Source organism: Cadophora gregata (genome assembly GCF_030347475.1).
Source record: "Cadophora gregata isolate MNR1 chromosome Unknown scaffold_18, whole genome shotgun sequence".
NCBI classification, from domain to species: Eukaryota; Fungi; Ascomycota; class Leotiomycetes; order Helotiales; family Ploettnerulaceae; genus Cadophora; species Cadophora gregata.
The window spans coordinates 362,264-382,687 of record NW_026695941.1 but is presented as its reverse complement, the minus strand read 5'-3'; the positions used below and the strand labels follow the sequence as shown (position 1 = coordinate 382,687).

Genomic DNA, 20,424 nt, shown 5'->3' with positions numbered 1-20,424 from the left:
GCAGTAAGTAGGCATTCGATGTGACTGAAAGAAAGTGCAGAAAAATGATAGACAGTACAAGCCTGGAAGCATCTTGGATTTTTAAAAAGGCTAAGAATAGACACAAATAAGCCCAATTTACCGGTCCATTCCTTCATATCTCATTCATACGCATATTATCATCAATTCCTTCAAGCAACATTCCACAACTATCTCCCTGGCGCAGTCTGATTCTTGGCATACGTTCCATGATTCTTCAACCAACTCTTACACCTCCTCTTGTGACTCTTCATATACTTAGCATGGGGCGAGTCGACATAAGGCTTTTCCCGCTTGAAGATCGTATGTCCTCCAGCATTAGTACAGAACCAGCGATTTGCAGCTTCTTCGTCCACCAGATTCCTGGTCCCATTTTGTACCAGCTCGCAATCCTTGTCCTTACTCAGTTGGATCTTGAGCCAGTTGACTGCTACTCCAGGCGTCTCGCCCACGTTCGGGAAACGAAGAGAATTAGCGCACAGACCGAGATAGCGGGTTAGTGGTTGAAAGGAATCGAGAGCCTGACGTGGTTGTCAGTAAATGTTGTTGGGACAAATGATGGCGTGATGATCTTACCTGCGGAATGACTTCAGTGTACAGATACATTGGCATGCTATCTTTCCTGTACTTGTAGATAGTAGAGTTGACCCCGGCATTCATAGCCCCAATAAAACTTTCCGTCTCGCTAGCATGCCAGTCTCCACAGATCGATGGATAACCTTTCCTTTCGAAGAACCTCGGTTTGGCGCTCACACATACTGGAAGATTGAATCCGATTCCTTTACTAGTTGAGTTTCCGTAGCCCCATCCGCCATAGTCCGTAGGCTTGGCATGGGTGTAGAGCTCGTAATTGCGGAAGGATTCCATGAGAAATTTCTGTCGCGTGAAATTGAATCGATTTCCAGCAAATGTTTCGAACTTCTTAGCTGCCACCATTGGGATATCGTGCTGATGGAGGTCGGAGAAGTACCACCTTCTGGAGTCGCACATGAATTGCGGATCGGTATCGGCGTGTGGACAGAAAACTGATAAGTCTTGTCCTTTGGTTGCGTCTTTCGCCTTCTCGCAATGGGCTGCTGCATCGTCCTTGTAGCCACACTTGATGTAGTTGAAGTCTGAAGTGAGCGTATCTGTGATCAGGCTTTTTATGACCGTCATCTTAACTTCTCTGTAGACGAGTCAGCACGGCACTTGTAGCAGTCGAACAAAGAGACACTTACTCTTCCAATTCCGAAATATCTCTCATTTCCTCCAATACTGAGCCTGGCCCAGTCCAGTCGCGAGATTTCAGCCACATGGCTGTAGCGGATGGTTCTCCCGGTGCCATAATGTAGCCTTGATAGAGTGCTTTGAACATAGCTTGTCTTTGCTTCCGACTGGACTCAAAGACGCTACTCAGCCGAGCAACCAAGTTGTCTCTGTTCCCAGCATTGTTATCGACAAAGTCTCCTTCAAACTCAGAGCACATGGTTCCATGTCCAATTCCAGGCCCGATGAACTGGTTATTGAAATTGTAAACCTTTTTCAGGTCGTTGTAAGCCATCATTTCCATGTAGCCGAAGTTGAACATAAGAACATTGCTCCACATGAAGTTGCGTGGGATTTGAGTATTTTTGACACGCTGGTCAAGTGGCCCAAGAGTGGTCAGCCAATTCAGTTTTCCAACATTCTTCTGGGCGTCGCTGATGGTCTTCTTCAATTCTTGCATTCTTGAAGTCATTGTACTGACCATCGTTTGCTCCACAGTTTTGGCAACATTGACTTCAAGGGCAGCTAATTCTTCCATGGCAGCTCGCACTTCCACGGAAAGGACACCCATCTCAGGGCCAAGGAAGCCGACTAGAACCACTTGCGCCAGTTGGATTCCAATGTTGACCATCATACTGACGAAAGTATGTAGTTGATCGCACTTTAATTTCTTCGCGGGATATACCTGCAAAGTAAAGGTTGAGATGATCTCAGGGACCATACCAATAAGGTAGGTGTGCGTGCGGTCATATGCCTCCTGCATATCGAATTAGTGACGTTCTCAAAACCATCGCATGTCCCTTGAAGTAGCGAGACTCTGAGCTCCAATAGATCGTACACAAGAGAAGTCATCTTTAGTCCATCCTTAAGGAACGTGTTGATGACTGCACGATGTGTAACACTTGTAAATACCCTCTCTCAAAGCACTGTATATAGTTCACGACATTGAAACAATGCCAGGGACAGAGTCCAAAAGGGAGAATAGGAAAAACATCACTCACATCAATAGCCCTCACATAACCATGCGCAATCGCAAACCTATTAAACGTAAAGAATATCCTCCTCACAAGCGGTCTATTCTCCGCACCGGGCCACATCCTCTGCAGATCACCCAAAGAAGGATAATTGACGCAAGCCCCAAACGTCAAATCGCACTCGAAGTTATACGTCTGAGCGAAGTCTTTGGCGAAGAGCTTCCACTCGCCGAGTTCGGCCCAGTCTGTGTCGTTCTGGCGCGCGACTGTCCATGCTGCGTACCTGTAGTAGAGAGGAGTTAGCTTGAATTCGGGAAGTCATTTGAGGGAGGGTATTTCATGTCGGGGAATGACTTCGTAATATGGGAATTTTCAGCCTGGGAAATCCACATACCAGTCATCAGCTCTAGAAAGAATAATATTCTTCGACGAGAAACGGAAGTAATCAATATCCTCGATCTCAGGCTGGTCAAGGTCGTTCCAGTTCCCGGTAATATTGACCTGTGGTGTCTGCGATTTAGGATTGCAAGATGTTCCATCTCGTTTGCAAAACACTCCCGTCGTGTTCATGAACGGCAACGTAGTTGTCGTGTTTCCGACAATGGTTGTGTTAGAGTAGAAAGTGCTATTCGTGCGTAGGAATTCCGAATGTACTGCCCTAGCGCAATAAGCTAGAATGAGTTCCGCCAACATGGCAGTCATATAGATACGCATCTTGATGATGTGCTTGAGATGAATACAGAGAATTTATGAGTAGAGTGCGTTGGCATAAGCAGGAATAATTCGAAGGGTATGGGTTTGAGTTTGAGTGTGAAAATAATGGAAGAGTGTCTGTAGTGTAAAAGGGGGAAAATTGTCAAATAGGACTGATATCTAGTCCAGATTCTAAGAAGGTAGCAGGTCGGCCTAGGAGCCGACTGACCTTACTTACTTCTTCTATCCGATTAGATATCTCAAAATGACGACTAGCGCCCATTTGAACCATAGAGTTGCATTACGCTGGTATTGATATGGTTAGCTTACCAGCGGTTTGGAAACAAGCTAATCTCAAGCGAGCACAGATACAACGAACTGGCTGCATTGAACTTTCTTCCATTTTGTAAATATTCGAGGCTATGCTAATTGACATCCTCATTATCTTGGTTCTGACCAGTCCACCTGATCTGTGACCTGTCCCGAAGATGGATGCATGTACGCAATCTTTAATCGCAAGCGCAGTGGAGGCTAGACTTGTTAGCGCAGGAACGTATGAACAGTGTTTGGTTTTACTTACTCCTTTACTACCAGTTATTCTCATTGTCTGAGTCGCTTCTGATCCCGGCGCTAGTTCAGCATTCGACATCGCATTCAATTGCAACTTTTGGGTCTTTGGTACTGCGGCTTGCAAAGCAACATTCGAAACGGACTGATGCATTGACGTATTCCTGAACCGTGCCATTACCTGGATCGTACCTTCCGCGTTACGTTGTAGTTGTAACGTAATATTCAGATCGTTTTTGTCGTAACATGGGTGTGCTGGGATGCTTGCAGGTGCTGGTTGTGGTGGAGGGGATGACATGCCGGAGAAGAGATCATTAGATGTAGGTGCAGCAGGAGCGGGGGAGTTTGATGGGCCAGAGTTGTCGAAGAGGTCCATGATGGAACTCATGTTTGATTGTTGAGGTGCTGGTGAAGTGGAAGGGGGTGAGTTACTTCCGCCAAGAATATCGGCTAATAGGTCAGCGTTGTTTTGGGAGCCATTCGTCCCCAGATCCGTAGGCGCGCTACCATCTCCCATAAGGTCGAACAATAGATCTTGTTCCGCAGGTTTGACGACCTTGGACTTCCTGTTGGTGGCCTTGCTCGGCTTCTTAGTAGCCTCGCCCAAGACTCTGGACTCTTCCTTGATTTGAGGTGGTGGCATTTTTTCCAGAACACCTTTCCTGATCGCATCATAGCCGAATAAATTGCCATACTCCACAGCTCGTTGCTGAACTTCGACGTCCAGACTTGCCGAGTTGCTTTGCAGTATCCGTCTGATTCTATCAACTTGTGCGGGGTCCGTGAACCGAGTTGTCAGTTTCATCAACGATGTGACGATATACTCCGTGGCGATTTGTGTCGCATAGCTGCTGCTCAAGATAGTTGAGAAAAGATCCACTACCTCGTTTTGTTTGACCTCCTGCACCAGCTCTTCTTCCTCATACTGCCCACCTCGCAATAGAGCATCGCCATATTCCCCAATACACCACGCTCCAGCGAGTGTCAGACTCTCCTGAGTGATATCCTTCTTCAAACCAGCATACAACTTTTGTACAGCATATGTCTGCAATTCCGGGGTTGTTGCAATCAATCTGATGAACGATGATAAAATTTGCTCTTTCACGTAGTTTCCTGCAAGAGAAAGAACCCTCAACATTGTGTCAACGTGCCATCGCTTGTTGGGAGAAAATCTATCCGCGGCAATGCCAATCTGACTGGTCATAATGGGCTTGAATTCATTGTCTGCAACTTCCAAGAAGGCCAGGAGTTCTCGGATCAGTAGTCGAACATTGCTTTCATTGATAAGAGTAAAGCTCAAATCAAGTGCTCGTCTCCTGATACTGATGTCAGGATCACGTAGACATTCGAGAATGGTATTTCGATGTCTCTGGACTGCATTTGGCTCGACCGCTACAACTTTTATGAGGGTATTCAGCGCAACATATCGAATATTGTTATCCCGGTTCGAGAGGAACTTTCCTAGGATGTTAACACCGAGAACTCTAAGACCGGAATCCGCCTCGATGTCTAGAATGGTAAGGACTGCTTCATAAAGAATCGAATTCCCCACATTCTTCGAAGAGTCGGTATTCGTGGCAACCTGGGCTAAAATGTCGTTGATCTGTTCGCTCGTTTGTGCGTCTCCGCGGCCCAAGACTCGCAATAGCTGCAAAATTCTGACCTGGAGGAAAGGGTCGGTAATGCCAGTTACATCGTGTTCTGGAGCATATCCTGAGCTGGAAAGCGCCTTCAGCGTCCGCATCAGGCCTCCAACGAATGGTCTGAATTTCTCGACTATGCCTTCGTCTCCTCCCTCAGCCTCATCTGCCTCGCAAAGACTTGTGACCAGTGTCAATCCACAGAGCAGAACACCATGGTTTCGATCGGAGAGCAGGGTTGCTGCCTTCTCGAGGAAATGTTCTTGGAGATCTGGCACTTTCCTACATATCCGCATGGCGCAAAGGGCAGCTTTCCTCCGGATATATGGGTTCGCTGTTGAAAGAAGGGTTTCGATTTCGGGGAAGAGATCTCGGGACATTTCTACCGAAGCAATGTTTCCGAGAGTACAGAGGGCAAGTCCAACGATGTATTGGTTGGAGTGGTTCAAGTCACTATGCCTTGGTCAGTATACCCCTCGCTGAAATTCGGGCGTGTAAGAAGTACTTCTTTAGGGAATTTGTGACCAGCGTAAGAACCTCCTGATTCTCGTCTAACAGCAACATTGTGCCCAAGTAACCTAATCGCTTGTCGGCAAATCGAGGTGAAGCCAGGAGTTTGAGACATTCTATCTGGCCAAAATGGGTCCGCTCTCCGAGGGTGAAGAGATACAGCAGCTTTGCAACATTGTTCCGCCTGCGTATATCAGTGGCCGCTTTCACCGTCCTTGACAACTATCCTCCTACCTGACGTTGGAATCTCCACTCTCCTCCCTGAAGCTTGCTCGAATTGCCGCGCTCTCCTTCTGTACAACCGCACGCTCATCTGCAATGGTCTTGGATGCTCGCACATTGCGGATGAATTGCTTTACTATTCCTGGTCAGTATTGAGTACTTTGGAGGGGTGCCAAAGCCTTACAAGAGCTCATGCTGGCGGTCTAAGGCCCGCGATGGGGCAGATGGTCGGGCTCTACCAAATCGTGCAGCTGTAATGGGAAACGAACGTACGGAGTACTGGACGGTACTTTTTGTGGCATGGACTGGCTGGATGCTGCGACCTCTGTTGACACAGTCGTTAAACATGCATCGGGCGCAGGAGGTCTTGCCTTCCCCGTCCTTAGCTCAGGACTTAGCGCCTTGATAACGAGGCAGAAGGTGCAGGGACCTGGACCTGAATATCACAACATTCTCGCCGAGAACATTCAACATATAACTTTGATTACATCATCCGATTCCTGATCCTGACTTGTTCTTACATTCATATTATTTCATGTAAATTACAAAGTCATATAGATTTTGGGAGCATTTCACAGGGGCTAGCTCGCATCCTGCCCGACTTGGCCAAACAGGGTTTCGAGGTTTCCATCAGTTCTTGGCCCGCAGCCAATGAAAGTCGCCGATGATGGCTGTGGCTTGAGAGCCGCGCCTCTCCGTTGGATCCAAATAAATACTTGGACAGCCTCGCATCATCACCGCAAGGCCTCATCTACCACCGAACGCAGGATTTACGCATGGCTTTGGTTCCATTGGCATCGGTTTCGGCATTTTCGTATCGTCTTTTTCTGTCTTCCTTCCTCGTCTTCTTTGCGAATACAAACTCTCCATAAATTGGGTTTGAATTCGTAATCATCCTTCCTTTACCCCCCATTAGTTACCGTCTTACCTCACTTTACGTACGTTGAAAACAAAACAACCTAGTTGCTTCAACTTACTTCGACTCGTCTAATTTCTCTTTCTAAGCAAGAAAGATTCACCTACTACTAGACAACAAGACTTCTCGTCACAGAGTTCCCGAGCATTCCGAACACCAACTGTAGCGATCACGATGTCAACCTCCTCGGATTTCATGGGCAATGGGAACGGCCACCATGACCATATCCTTCGACCTCGGGCCACAAAGCCAGGACACCCGGCCGTTCTTAGGACCCTCAGCGAAGAACGGCTACTTACTGTTTCCAAGCCAAAGGATATTGTAAATAATGAAAATACATCTGGCCAGACGAGGTAAGCATCCCCTGTCCCTTTCCTGGCGTCTGCTAATCTTTCCAGTGGACGCTCGACGCCTGTGCCAGTAGATGCTCCTCCTTCTGTACAATCGATATCCTCTGCGCGCAAACAGGTCAGAGCCCAGCAGAGGCGCAGGCTGTTTCCTACCATCGAGTACGCTTCGAGAGTTTCGCACTTCGATCCCAACAGCGATTATCGAGACTTTCAAGGCTTCTACATTCTCTTTTGGATAGCTCTCACAATAATGGCTACCACAACGATGCTACGCAACATAAAAGATACTGGTTATCCCATGAGAGTGCAGATATGGGGACTGTTTACAGTCAAGGTCTGGGAATTGGCTTTGGCAGACGCACTGATGGTGCTTACAACTGCACTTAGTTTGCCGCTACATAAATTGTTTAGAAGCAAAACTGGAAAGGCTCTTGGATTGGGATGGGTTGGAGGTGGGATGGCTGTGCAAAGTGTTTACCAGGCAGTCTGGTTCTCAATCTGGGTCGCGTGAGTGCTCCTTTCCGGGATCCGACCATAGCTAATCGGCACCAGAATTCCGTTCCTTCGCGAATGGACTTGGACGGCCCAGGTGTTCCTGATCCTGCACACCTTTGTGCTGCTCATGAAAATTCATTCATACTCTTTCTACAATGGTCACTTGAGCGAAACCGAGAGACGATTACAAGCTCTTGATGAGCCATCTACAGCTTCGAAAGCACCGGCGTATCAATATCCAAGTTCTGGCCACACGCCGACTTCTGAAGAAAGACAGCAGAAAGATGCCGACGAGAAATCAGAACTGGCCCGTCTACGAGAGGACTTGGCCATAGAACTCACGTCTCCTATGGGCTCTGTCACATATCCCAAGAACTTGACTTGGGGGAACTATGTGGACTACATTTGCTGTCCTACACTTTGCTATGAATTGGAATATCCACGAACAGATGGCATTGTCTGGACTCAACTTGGATACAAAGTCCTTGCTGTCTTTGGTGTCATTTTCTTGCTCACTATAACATCGGAGGAATTCATCCTCCCTGTGATGACAGAATCAGCTCTCCGACTCGAGACTGTCAACTCTTTCTCGGAAACCGCTCTCATCCTTGCGGAATCCATCTCCATGCTCCTATTCCCCTTCATGATCACATTCCTTCTGGTGTTTCTCGTCATCTTCGAGTATATTCTCGGAGCATGTGCAGAGATTACCTGTAAGTACTCCAGTCTACTTCTTTACATACATTAGCTGATATAGAATTCCAGGCTTCGCAGACAGACACTTCTACTCAGACTGGTGGAACAGCACTGACTGGCTCGAGTTCTCCCGCGAATGGAACATCCCCGTACACCACTTCTTCCGCCGCCACGTCTACAGCGCCTCCCGCCCACACATCGGCCGACCCCTCGCAACACTCATCACCTTCCTCATCAGCGCCATCGGCCACGAGATTGTCCTAGCATGCATCACCAAGAAGATCCGCGGCTATGGATTCATCGCTCAGATGAGCCAGCTTCCTATCGTGATGCTCCAGCGCACGAGATGGGTCAAGGGGAAGCAGGTCCTCAATAATGTGTGTTTCTGGTGCTCGATGATCCTCGGGCTGAGCATGATTTGTTCTCTATATGTTCTTATTTAGATTTTGTACATTATGGTCTGCCACTTCTTAGATACCCACAGTGCGATGCGTACACCTTAGAAAATAGAATTTGGATTCGCCTCTCCTTTGAACGTTACTCGGCAACCATCCTGTAATGTCCCGAATCGGGGTGGAAAGAAACCCTTCCGTTACCACGAGTTCGGGTTGCGAAGTGAAAGTTTATTCTTGGGGCACGAGGCTCACATGGTCGCAATCAACGGGAGAACATTAATTTACACCCCTAATTCCATTAAGAATATATGGTACACTTTTGCGCCAATGCCACCGAGACCCCAAGTCTATTTCCAAGCCTGACAAACAGCCCGTCTGGAATATCCATCCGTACTCCAGTGCCCAAACAGGAGTACAATTTTCCAATGTCCTCTCTATACAAGCCGATGTCTGATCTCCGAGTACAAACTACCCGAATGACCTCCATAGAATACAGCATGAACCCATCTACTTCTTCTTCACTGGCTTGATCCTCTGCCGATTGACAAAATACCCAGTATCGTACGGAGTTCTAGGAGGAGGAACCCACGAACGAATATACTTCTGCACATACTCCGCAGGAACACCAGCCATCTCCATCTCCATGACCACTCTGCTGAGACCCCGCCGCTTGAAGAAGTCGTTCTCAATGATCTCTTTACCGTTCTCCTCGCTGTCGTCCAACTTCTCACAGACTCCCATCCAGCACTTGATTGGTTCGGCGTGAGGGACCCAGGGAGCGTTCCAGCAGTTTGGCTCGTAGTCGGGGTGTCTGCGCATGGGCTGGATGTTTGGGACTTGGATGTACTTCATGCCATGCTTGCCAGCCTTCTTCTCCAAAGTTGCGTGGACCTTCTCGGGGATCTTCCAAATCGCACCATAGATCTCGCTGCCATTTTCTTGGATAGCTTTCGCGTAACCATCTGAATGTAGGATGAACTTGTAGTCCTGGAGCTTTCCATAGCCGCTTCACAAGAGTTAATATTATTCGTGGGCTGCCCCAGAGCGGGTCAAACACTTACTATGCCTCCAGACTGCATCTTGGGAACTTAGCTCTCAAGTAGTCCTCACTACCTTCCTTGCCGTATGCGAACAACCAGGCCGTCAACTCTGTCTCATCAAATCCAGGTGGATCTGTGTCAACGATGGGTTCAGGAGAGACGATGGTCTGCCTTCGTCCGAGAGGAGAAACCTTCTGAACTTTCGAAGTGCGTCCATTGGTAGTGGCCTTTTCATTGGTAGACTCCGAGTTAGATTTAGCAAAGCCGCGCTTCCTCGATGTTGCGGCAGAATTTGCGACGTCCTTTGCGACCTCGTTGTTGAGAGAAGTCTGCGAGCTGACACTACGCTCTTGCAATGGGGTATCAATCTTGGTCTCGTTTTTATTAATGGCTTTCTTTGGTGCCTTTTTCGGTGCTGGCTTGTAGACGGGTTTCTTTGCAGACCTGGTAGACGCCTTATTAGGGGTAGCAACTGGGACTTCCAGCTCCTCCTCAATATCATATTCTAGGATTTTTTCGATACTGGGAAGGATACTGTCGGACAATGAGGTAGATTCGGAGTCGGAAGCACTCATGGGAGCAGTTTTGACTGGCTTTGATCCTGTTGTGGTACTCTTGAGCTCGATAGTCGAAATGGCCTTGCTGCCATTCTTTGGTACTTTGGCGGTGGTGACGATCGAGTCTTGTCCTGAGGATGGAGGAGATGGAGATGGAGAGCTGGTACTGTCGACTCGAGACTTCCAACTCTGAACGACATTTGGTGCAAATCGGAGCATCACCTTGGATGGAGAGGAAGCCGCCTTTGAGACCTGGTCGCTCTTGCCATCTTGGACACTCTCGATAGCATTTTTCTTTGCGAGAAGCTTCTTGCCAACCAAAACCTGTGGAGGGCTTGGATCCGGAGTGATCAGAGCTTTCTGATCCTCCTTTAAAGTACTGAGCTGAGCAACTTTTTCTGGAGTTGAGAATTAGCCGTATCCTTGGAACATCCCTAGATGCCTCAACGTTTCAAAGATTGAGCAAGAAGAGTTACCTGTTGGCTTTATACCGCGAGTAGAGCCACGGATGCTGATAGGAGTCGCAGGGACTTGCTTCATAGCGGCCCTGGTCAGAGCAGGAGGAGTGTTTAGAGGACTGAGACCAGGTGCCGGCATTGTGCTGTAAAATATAGTAGCCATGTCCACGTTTTCCTGCAAATATGGAGTGCGTGTAAACTCATCAAAGGTTTGTGACATTCTGCGAGAGCAAAGGTCAGAATTGACGTTGTGTGAAAAGAACAGAAGAGGAAGAGATCGCAAACGCGGACGAAATAGTTGTGGGCAAGGCTCGCGGGGCTCTGCGAAGCCATAGTTGTTGTGCATAGCCGACAATAGCATTTTGAGTTTGCAGTGGGTTTCTTGACTCAAAAAGATTGAGGTCGAGGTGGTGAATATAATGAAGGTGAACTCGTCGTGACGATGGGAACAAAGAAATGTTGGGACGCTGGAAGTGGTGCTCTAAGCGAGCCCATGGTGGGAAATTATATATAGACTCACGGGGGTACACTTACAATGTGCTGGAAGGACAAAGACAGCTCTAGTCCGAGATTATTGGAAGACGGTGGTTTGTATATTTGATGTTCAATTCGTGTTTTCGTGAGGCTTCGTGCTCGTTATGGTGTTATTCGTGCTCCAGGTTATCGACTGCGATTTGCCCTGCCGGCTGAGTGCCGAATAATTGGTTTAACAAGGCGCTGTAATGTCCGGAGAACTTACAGACACCCTTTACGTATGGTACAGAGTCGCTTACTTGTACGCATGGGTGTGTTTGAGATGTTGAAGAGATGTCGGACGGGAATTTGGTTCTGTTCCGAGAGGTAGCAAATCCGCGCCAAAGCGACTAATGACGAAATCCACTTTACTATGCCAGATGAGCTGTACCATCCTCTTGGTAATACTCAAAGACAGTCTATAGCCTCGTGAGATGATTCATTCCTGAATAAGTCAGTCAATAAGACGACTTCAAAGTCACAGAGAAGAGAAATCAGAAGTGATACGCCTCCGACGACTCCAAGCAATGTGAAGGTGACAGCTGCCAGGAATGCCTCACCACAATACGGTAAATATACATAGAGTACAGTTACAAATACAAACAGACCGGTATATCTGTTTTTGCGAAGATTTACAATGCGAGCGAAATTACCGGCACGTTTCAGGCCCCAGAAGCAGAGATAGTGCGGAAGACGTCGGAATGGTGTCTCCAAGCGATCAGAGCGAGGCGACTATCTAGATACACAGGCAACAAATATCAGTCAAATCTGTCCAAAGGAATGTACATATGTAGGAGTGTAAAGCTCACCTGGCTGCTCATAGCCGGCTCGTCCCAAGCCTCATGCACTGTTTATACCGGGTTTCCGGGCTGTGAAAGAGTGCTTCCCCGACGACAAGTCATACTAAGGCCGCCGTTTTACATTTCAATTGAAGTCATAGCAGCGTGCAACGATCATAGTCGACCATCAAGCTAAGTGAGGGCAAGATAGCGATGAACTGAGGTTGGAAGACTTTGCGGGGCGCCTCGCTTCAAGTTCGAAATCTTGGCGAGCCTTGTCAACAACATGAAAACTCCTGCTTCCTCTGAACAATTCTTCTTCTCTGACCCCATTTTGCATCTTAACAAGTTTTATATCGATACTTATAACTGTGATACGATCAATGCTCTTATTGCTCTGACAGAGTGTTCAGAAATCGTAAAGTGTTTGAAGAAATGAGACCGAAATTTACTGTACCGAACTTCTCCCAAGGTATACGTCTGCGAAACAAAGTTCAAGAGATATGATTCGCGTCGCCTTCCGAAAATAACATATATGAACATAGCATAGGAGGAAGAGTATTATACTGCGAAGGAGATCTCAAGTGTCTAAGCAGAACCTTCGGCGAAAAAACTAGCCACTGCAATTAATGGAACATGCCCCAAGTACTGGTTCACGGCAAGACTCTGGTTAGAATAACAGGAAAGCATTTCATTCCAAGTTTTGAAAGTATTGTAAAATTCTACTACACTGTAGCTCATCCATGCTTACATCGGTATATGACACATTTCTACTTTGCGCTCATGCGCTGTCGGAACTCAAACTCTCCTGACATCCACTTGACTTCTACCTTTCTACTTCGGATGAGTGGCTCGGGGAGATCTGGGTACCCTAATATTGCTATGTCATCATTATAGCCATTCTTGTCTTCGATCCAACTGTCTGAGAAGCGTGTTTCAATGCACTTGACATGTAAAGCAAGGAGCAGTGACCTTCTCTGATTCGTTTCACATTTGAGAAGACGAGCCAGCTTGCTCTTCAAGTTACTCAAAAGAAGATCATTGCGGAGCAATTCAGAGCCATTTCCATGGAAGCTTTGAAGGGAACCAATTATACTTGTTTTATACAATATTCATACAGGCTACTGGTGCCTCTACTCTGACATCCTTCTAAGCCAACTCCCCGCAGCTCTACCAGTGACAGAAACATTCTAACGCACCTGGGTTTCCTGATCACACAGTTTTCTATACATCTTGAGCGCCCGTTCTTCAAAGCCTCAAGATCTCCCCTCCCTGTCTAATCCCTCCACGAAACAAATCCTCAATCACCCTTCCCCCAAGCACAGTCTCCCTCACAATACCCTCAACATGCCTCGGCTCCACCCTCCCATACCAAATCCCACATCCAGCCAGCTCATTCGGTTTCCCATCTGCTGTCTTCGCTCCAGGCGGTATATACAAGATCACATTCCCCGCAAACTTGTGACCACCAATATGACTTATCAAGCCAAGTCTCGCATTCATCTTCCCCTCTACAACCCCCTCATTTCGCTCTCCAAGCACAGGAGTCTCATCCACCGTCTCAAGACCAACATCCAGATCCACCGCCTCCTTCAAAACTCCAATATCCATCCTCCCAAGCTCCCTCTCAAACTCCTCCCTCAACACCGGTCCCAAGATCCCACATCGCATATCCCTCCCTCCATGCCCACAAATCAGTACCAGCACATCCCTCACATCCTTCACACCATAAAGCAGCCTCCTCTGGTTCTCACTGCGCAACAAGCGGTCCTTATGTATCGGCGAGAGGTTCTCGTGCGCGGGGTGCAGCTTGGTGGGGAGGAGGTAGCCTTTCACAAGGGCTTGGACGGAATCGAAGGATACGCGGGGGAGGAACGGGATGTACTTGAAGCTGGGGAGGAGGTAGGCGGACGTACTTTGGACTTGGACGCCCGGTCGGGGAGGAGAGGTGGTGGATGGGAAGGAGGAGTTGGTTATGGAGACGTGGTGGTAGGGCTGTATTCCACCTGTCAATATAACATTCCAAACAATCAAAAGCCTGATGTAGAAGAGAGTATATTGGCATTGTTATTCAAGGGAATCAACATACATCGGCAAACACCCCTCCCCTACCCATCAACTCCTTAATATCCGCCGCCAGATTATCCCCCGAATTCTCATCTTCAATCTTCGACATCCAATCGTCCTTGCCCGTACAAATCAGCACTTGCTCCGCATACGGCGCCATCGTCCCATTCAGCGGCTTCGAGTGATCAATTGGGAGACCTTCCGGCAGAGCGGGCATCTCCGCACAGGAGCATGACGGCGAGGGACATGTTGGGATGGTTGGGAAGAGTGGCGGGGTGTTATTGTGTATGCTTCTGGTTCTGCAGCTTTGGACTTGCGCTTGGAGAGGAAGAGATAGGTGACGAATCCGCCATGGTGACCTGGCTATGGGTCGAAGGAACATGAGCGCTGTAGAGGAATTGAAATGCTGTCCATGGTGTTGGATCTTGCAGGTCGCTTTTGATCTTTAAATCTTATCTGATGTTGGTTGGTCCGCGTCATTGAGCAGGGGTTCGCCAATACATGCGGAATGGAACTGGGGACGCGAACTCCGCATTCAGGTTGTTATGTCCGGACCGAGCCCGAGCCCGGACTCAGGATGTTTGTTGTTTGTCCAGGAGAATGATCTACATCGTTTAAAAGAGTTCGTATTGTTTACATCTAGAAGAATATTATCCATTGATTCAGTGCTCACAGTTCCCTCAAATATGATGAAGCGTACAGATGAGGATCATAAGTTTTAAGCTGGCAAAATATTATCTACAATGGAATTTGCATTTTACATATCTAGATAGGCTGTCTAAATATCTACTTCATCCAGACACAGAACTCCTAAACACCATGCAACATCACAAATATACACGAGTGGAAATGCATCCACATCACGGAAACGAATCCATGATATCAACCCCATTTACCACCATCAACTTAGTATTCCCATTCCCCCTCATATCAGGAACAGCCGGATACGCCCTCTCAGCCCCATTCCGAGTACTACCCGGAAATACATATGCCGAGAAGAAATCCTCTTCATTATCGATCGACCTTGCATAGGCGATGAGAGATGACATCGAAGACATGATGAGTCCCATCCAGAACCGAGCATCGACAAGAGTCTGATACTCAACGATTGCTTTCTGGTCGAATGGTAGCGATTCGACTTGAGCGAGTGTCCCGTTTGAGGAGGCTAGTAGGGTGGATTTTGATTCTACTGTGAAGCCCAGTGGCTTCAGGATATTCCTGAATCGCTGGATGGCGCCTTCGTCGCCGCACTATTGGCATTGTGAGCAAAAGAAGCTTGGAAAAATTGTTGGGAGACTTACGCTGACATATACAGTCGTTATATTGTATGACACTGACTTCTGTATGCGCTGGATCTCCGCAGTGTAAAACCGTATCTGGTCCGCGGCTGTTCCAAATCCATCAGGCCAGTCATCCTCTCCACGAAGATGCACTCCAATATATTTACCATCGTTCAACTTTGGATGGTGACCTATCTTGGCGCTCATATCCAGTAGGCTTTGATTGAACTTGATCACTTTGAACAGTGCTTTTCGCAAAGTCATAAGCTATGGTAGATTACATGTCAGTTTCGTTCCTCTAAGTACCATATGCCGTGCTCGTATTCCGCGGAGCCATCCCAAGACAATCATGGCTCAGGAGACTCAACACGAAATCCTCACAGGCAGAAAGCTCGATCACTCACCTCTCCAGATTTCTTGTAATCCCACCCAATAAACGAGTCCCCAAAATTTACCACCGCAGGATTCTTGGCACTAACATCCGTCAAATTGAGCGGTCCCTGATCGAACGTTTCCTGAACAAATTGTCGAAACGTCCCATTCGAATGTGCTGCATGCAAATAATGCCTTTCCGGCATCTCAACAACATGCTTAATCCCACTCCGATCATCACACATCCGCAACTTCAGCTGAGGACACTGCTCCCGCAACGACGTCTGCAGATAATCGATATTCCAATACACTTCTGGACACACCCGTCCAGCGCCATTCGTCTCCACCAAATGCCCCTCATCTCTCTCTGTCGCCGAAGGAAGGATAAGACCCGCACCTGCGTCTATCGCCAGTCGTAGACAAGTCTGGATCCGATTCCGCGCATTGTTGAGTCCTCCGCAGACAGATGTCTTGTTCGGCCCGCAATAGCTGTGGCAGTGAAGCCAGAGGCCCTCCGTCCATTCGGTTTGCCGACAAAGAGGCGATAGATCATCGTGTCCCTCAATCTCCCATTCCTCCAGCGGGAGTGCATCTGTGATGTTCGGGGAAAATTGCTGGTCTGGTATCGGCTCTGTGGAAAATGTTTGTTTCGAGTCAATTGGCGCCGGGGGGCCTAGAGGATCTCCTTTTGAAGTGAACCACAGTCCGTACAGAATGAACACCACAGCGCCAATTAAGGCAAATCCGACACGGCGGGGTGCAAACATCTTGGTGGTTATTGACCGAGGTTATCGCCCAAATGGCTTCATTGTGAACAAGACAATTGACTGACTATGACATGCGAGAGATGGCGCTATCTGTACGAGAAAGGGAGTCTTTGATTACAGAACGGGTAGGAATCGTGCACGTAGGGCTGAGGCGCAAGACAGAATGTCATCTTCCTCGCAAAGGGAAAGGGAGGCCTGTATATAAATGGCGACGAGGAGCAGCAGCAAAGTTCAGCCAAGTCGGCGCTCTTGGCTACTAGACCCAAATTATTGAAAAGGCTTCCCATCTTCCGCGATCTGGTCCATGGATTCAAGCATGTGGCTGACTGCTGCTTATCTTTTTGTGGTAAGCAAATCTCGATAGGGAAGCGAGTTAGTGAAAGGGGACACATTCAGGGGTTCAAGCTACTGAAGCGGCTCGGGTCAGGCAGGGTCTAGAATCGAGATTGGGCCATTCGCGTAGCACTGGTTCACACACTAAATTTGAGCTAGGTGCGTTAAAGTTAGCACTGAAATTAAGGTTATTCTTCAGCCTTTCAGTGCCTACAGTATTCGTCACGTCGCATCGAGATGCACTCACGCACTGAATGCGTATGCCAAAGCTGCACTCACCCTTCTACTTTCATTCCATTGATTTATTCTGTAGCCTTACTAAGGTGTATGAAGCATGGTTTAGTGTCAATATCTCAGAGACAGTTCGTGAGATTACGGTGGTAAAGCACTTGTGAACGATAGATCAACAGCCCCGCGAGCAGTCCATCAATTGCATTATCATTTTATCAGAGGTAGATAGATATAACTTTTCAGGCCAGTCAGTCCAGCGTTGGAAAATGGTTTCCAAATTTACAATCCGTCACCTCCCCGTCTATCTTCATCTCTGGGCAGTCTGCCCTAGATCTACTCATCATACCCAATACCCTCCCCAACGGGACAATTCGGCACATTCGCTTGCCACTCCTTCTTCGCATAATCGGGTAGGTAATTCTGTGCCGTATAACTCTTATCCACATAATATGTCACATCAGCCAGCGTATACTTCGCCCCAAATCCATTCAGGACTTTCACCACGGTGCTGGCAAAATAGTCGAAGAAGACTACGTCGACAACATCGGGGTTAGAGCCGTCAGCTGGGAAAGACGCGTTGCCTTGAATGTAGTTTGGCTGTCGATACGATGGGATCTTGGTATGTGGTGTGTCATCGCCATCGGTGCCGAAATCATCGGTCGTCACATAGCCAGGTGTTGTTGCGACTGTTTGGCGGCGATGTATCCCGCGAGTTTTGAGCTCGCTGCCAGTGCCAGTGATAAGACTTATCGTTGGGTCAATGCACGAGTCTTTGACCTGTGGCATAGAGCCGTAAACAAGACCTTCGCCTCGCTTATCTGGCAAGACGGCGCCGTTGAGCCCAGCGAGGACCTTGCGGGCCATATCGTAGGGTACGTTTGGGATGTATTGGAAGGCGTCGTTGAAGGGACTGACGATGAAAGAATCGTCGTAGGTGAAGGGGCCTTTGACGAGGTCGAATCTGATGCTACCGGAGTTGACGATGATGTAGCGTGCGACGTCGGATCGAGATGCGTTGATCACAGTTACGCCAAGCGCGATAGGGATCAAAGTGAAGATGTTTCCTTCTGAACCGAAGGGCTTGCATGATTCGCAATAAGTTGCTGGCGCACAACCATACAAAGATGTGAGGTTGAGCTTTGTTCGAACCTTGGTAATGTCACTTGAAACTCTCAAGCCGCTATGGTAGTCAAAAGTGCTTGCTTGAGAGTTAGTAGCATGGTATTCAAAGGTCCTTCGATTCCAGTCGAGGTATCTGCGCGAATAGACGAGACCGGATGTCGATGTGTTGGTGGCAGGTCTTGATGGATTGGCGACGCCACGTGGTTTCATCAGACCGGTATAGCTGGAGGACTTAATGCCGCTTGAGACCCAGCCAAGAGTTTCACAGTAGCGTCCTGAAAGCAATTAGCCAAGCTTTATATTGCTCGAATAGTCCACGTACCAGACTCAAGTGCTGTGCTCTTGTCGTCATACACCTTGAAGTCTCGGATATGAGAGTGTCCTCCGAATGCTTGAATGGGTATATCGGGACGTAGAGCACGAATCGTAGAATGAACGAGTCCAAGAGTATTTGAATAATCAGATCTATCAACTGGGTTGTGGCCAACCAAGAGGAAGAGGTCGATAGGCTGATCATAGTTGACCGCGTCAAGGAACCACTGTTGCTTCACCATGTCTGCAGCTTTAATCACCTTGGACACATTGGAGTTTCCGGTGAAATCGAATAGGACTCCGAAAGTCATGATGCGAAGACCTTGGTTGTATGTCAGGTGATGCTTCGAGCCTGGGAAGGTCATGGAATGAATGTACTTACCATGGGCTGTTGAGAAGTACCGATACTTGGCGCCGATGTAGTCAAAAGTGCCAGTTGCTGGATTGAGAATTTGGACATTACTTGTCACATACTTCTCTCCCCACACCTTGCTGAAGTTGTAGAAGCTGGTAGATGTGTAAGCAAGCGATCCCAGATGAGCGATAGGGAAAGACTTACTGCTCATAAGCAATCTCGGAGACATATAACTCGTGGTTTCCTGAATATCATTAGAACATTTCCAAATACATCAAGTGTTGGCCTACCAATGGTGAGAACATCGTAATCAATCTCATCGAAGATAGGATTTGAGAGAACGCCATTTGGCAAGACAGCATCACTCAATCCAGCTCCATCGTGAAGGTCGCCTGTGAAAAGTTAGTTTCGGACATGCACGTTGTGGCGGTATTTATACCTGTGTCCACGACCAACAGATCAACGGCAAGATTCCCAGCTTTCTGCTTCATGTGTCGCTGGAAAGACACGAAATCTCCCCACTGTAGGTAACGAAGTTAGTAGGGAAGTTCGCGGCTTATTAAGCATATGAGATTGAATTTAAAGGCTTTTAAAATGCAGACTAGTATGGGTTCCTTGATAGAAGCAAGATGTGAATAGGACCAACATACATCAGCACCATAGTTCTGCTCTTTGAGATGTCCTTCAAGCCAACCGTGTGTATCAGTCTATCATCGTCAGCTTCAGATTCATATGCAAGAGTGGGATAGCAGCAGCGTTCTCCTCTCAAGTATAACATACTGTATGCAAGAAATTCAATTGACCCCATTCCAGAGGCGCTCTTGGATTGACAGTACTGTCCTGAGACTCAGGCTGGATCCTGGGCCAACCTCAGAAGAGGGGCCATAACACGAATCACACGCAACTGCAGATCTGACAGCTGCAGCTAAGGCGAGGATAGTCGAGGATCTCATCTTGGCTAATGCTTCTTTTCGGTAGAAGTTCAGCTAGGATAAAAGACTGGGCGATTCTTGGTCAAGCAAAGGACCTTGATGGAGAGTACCATTGAAAAGACAAGCCAAGGGGTTCCAAGACTTCTTTTAAAGCTGGGCAGGGTCAAAAATTCCCACAGCTCCTTCCCAGGGAATCAGCCGTCTTCAAGGATACATTAGTGGCGACCTCCGCAGCGTTGATCCGTTATCACCATTTGATGGCCACGATACCTGCACGTGTAGCGCCAAGCCGTGATTGACCTTCCCCATTGAGCTGAGTGCGAACTGTAAGGTACCGCAATCCTGCTTCCTGGGCCAGGGATTCGACGCGTGGGATCTTCGGTGAAGATACCATGATCTAACGGTGCATACTATTGGGGGATATCGTGGGTTATTGATTGGGAAGGAGAGAAGCTTTTGCCAAGTGAGCGGGTAGGCGAGGTCTCAGCCTTGGTTTTGATGGCATTTTCAGGGGGTAAGATGGGGTGTTTATTGACCTCGGTCCCGATAAGATAAGCCTTCTATTTCCCAACCTCCCTCCAT

At 47.9% G+C, this 20,424-nt stretch overlaps 7 protein-coding genes across 7 annotated transcripts; 1 reads left to right on the top strand and 6 right to left on the bottom strand.

Moving 5' to 3' along the window:
• Positions 1–188: 188 nt before the first annotated feature.
• ONS95_006548 (uncharacterized protein) lies at positions 189–2,954 on the bottom strand (the record flags this gene model as incomplete). The annotated part of the gene is made up of 5 exons (XM_058500013.1): positions 189–539; positions 595–1,186; positions 1,239–2,023; positions 2,268–2,523; positions 2,635–2,954. The coding sequence occupies 5 exons, from the start codon at positions 2,952–2,954 to the stop codon at positions 189–191; spliced, it is 2,304 nt and encodes a 767-aa protein (XP_058349847.1).
• Positions 2,955–3,374: 420 nt separating this feature from the next.
• Positions 3,375–6,066, bottom strand: APL4 (clathrin associated protein complex large subunit; the record flags this gene model as incomplete). The annotated part of the gene is made up of 5 exons (XM_058500012.1): positions 3,375–3,464; positions 3,514–5,593; positions 5,646–5,834; positions 5,885–6,008; positions 6,057–6,066. The coding sequence occupies 5 exons, from the start codon at positions 6,064–6,066 to the stop codon at positions 3,375–3,377; spliced, it is 2,493 nt and encodes an 830-aa protein (XP_058349846.1).
• Positions 6,067–6,213: 147 nt separating this feature from the next.
• On the top strand, positions 6,214–8,879 carry ONS95_006546 (uncharacterized protein). The gene is made up of 4 exons (XM_058500011.1): positions 6,214–7,141; positions 7,187–7,645; positions 7,691–8,346; positions 8,399–8,879. The coding sequence occupies exons 1-4, from the start codon at positions 6,963–6,965 to the stop codon at positions 8,770–8,772; spliced, it is 1,668 nt and encodes a 555-aa protein (XP_058349845.1). The 5' UTR covers positions 6,214–6,962; the 3' UTR covers positions 8,773–8,879.
• A 352-nt stretch (positions 8,880–9,231) lies between these two features.
• Positions 9,232–10,918, bottom strand: ONS95_006545 (uncharacterized protein; the record flags this gene model as incomplete). Its single annotated transcript, XM_058500010.1, has 3 exons — positions 9,232–9,730; positions 9,786–10,719; positions 10,798–10,918. The coding sequence occupies 3 exons, from the start codon at positions 10,916–10,918 to the stop codon at positions 9,232–9,234; spliced, it is 1,554 nt and encodes a 517-aa protein (XP_058349844.1).
• Positions 10,919–13,145: 2,227 nt separating this feature from the next.
• ONS95_006544 (uncharacterized protein) lies at positions 13,146–14,704 on the bottom strand. The gene is made up of 2 exons (XM_058500009.1): positions 14,161–14,704; positions 13,146–14,066 (listed from the first exon to the last, which is right to left on the bottom strand). Exons 1-2 carry the CDS (start codon positions 14,518–14,520, stop codon positions 13,320–13,322), a joined length of 1,107 nt encoding a protein of 368 aa, XP_058349843.1. The 5' UTR covers positions 14,521–14,704; the 3' UTR covers positions 13,146–13,319.
• A 113-nt stretch (positions 14,705–14,817) lies between these two features.
• Positions 14,818–16,940, bottom strand: ONS95_006543 (uncharacterized protein). The gene is made up of 3 exons (XM_058500008.1): positions 15,823–16,940; positions 15,440–15,685; positions 14,818–15,388 (listed from the first exon to the last, which is right to left on the bottom strand). The coding sequence occupies exons 1-3, from the start codon at positions 16,555–16,557 to the stop codon at positions 14,999–15,001; spliced, it is 1,371 nt and encodes a 456-aa protein (XP_058349842.1). The 5' UTR covers positions 16,558–16,940; the 3' UTR covers positions 14,818–14,998.
• A 171-nt stretch (positions 16,941–17,111) lies between these two features.
• ONS95_006542 (uncharacterized protein) lies at positions 17,112–20,323 on the bottom strand. Its single transcript, XM_058500007.1, has 8 exons — positions 19,691–20,323; positions 19,561–19,617; positions 19,350–19,431; positions 19,201–19,302; positions 19,115–19,154; positions 18,938–19,062; positions 18,566–18,877; positions 17,112–18,518 (listed from the first exon to the last, which is right to left on the bottom strand). The coding sequence occupies exons 3-8, from the start codon at positions 19,399–19,401 to the stop codon at positions 17,455–17,457; spliced, it is 1,695 nt and encodes a 564-aa protein (XP_058349841.1). The 5' UTR covers positions 19,402–19,431; positions 19,561–19,617; positions 19,691–20,323; the 3' UTR covers positions 17,112–17,454.
• Between the last annotated feature and the right edge of the window lie 101 nt (positions 20,324–20,424).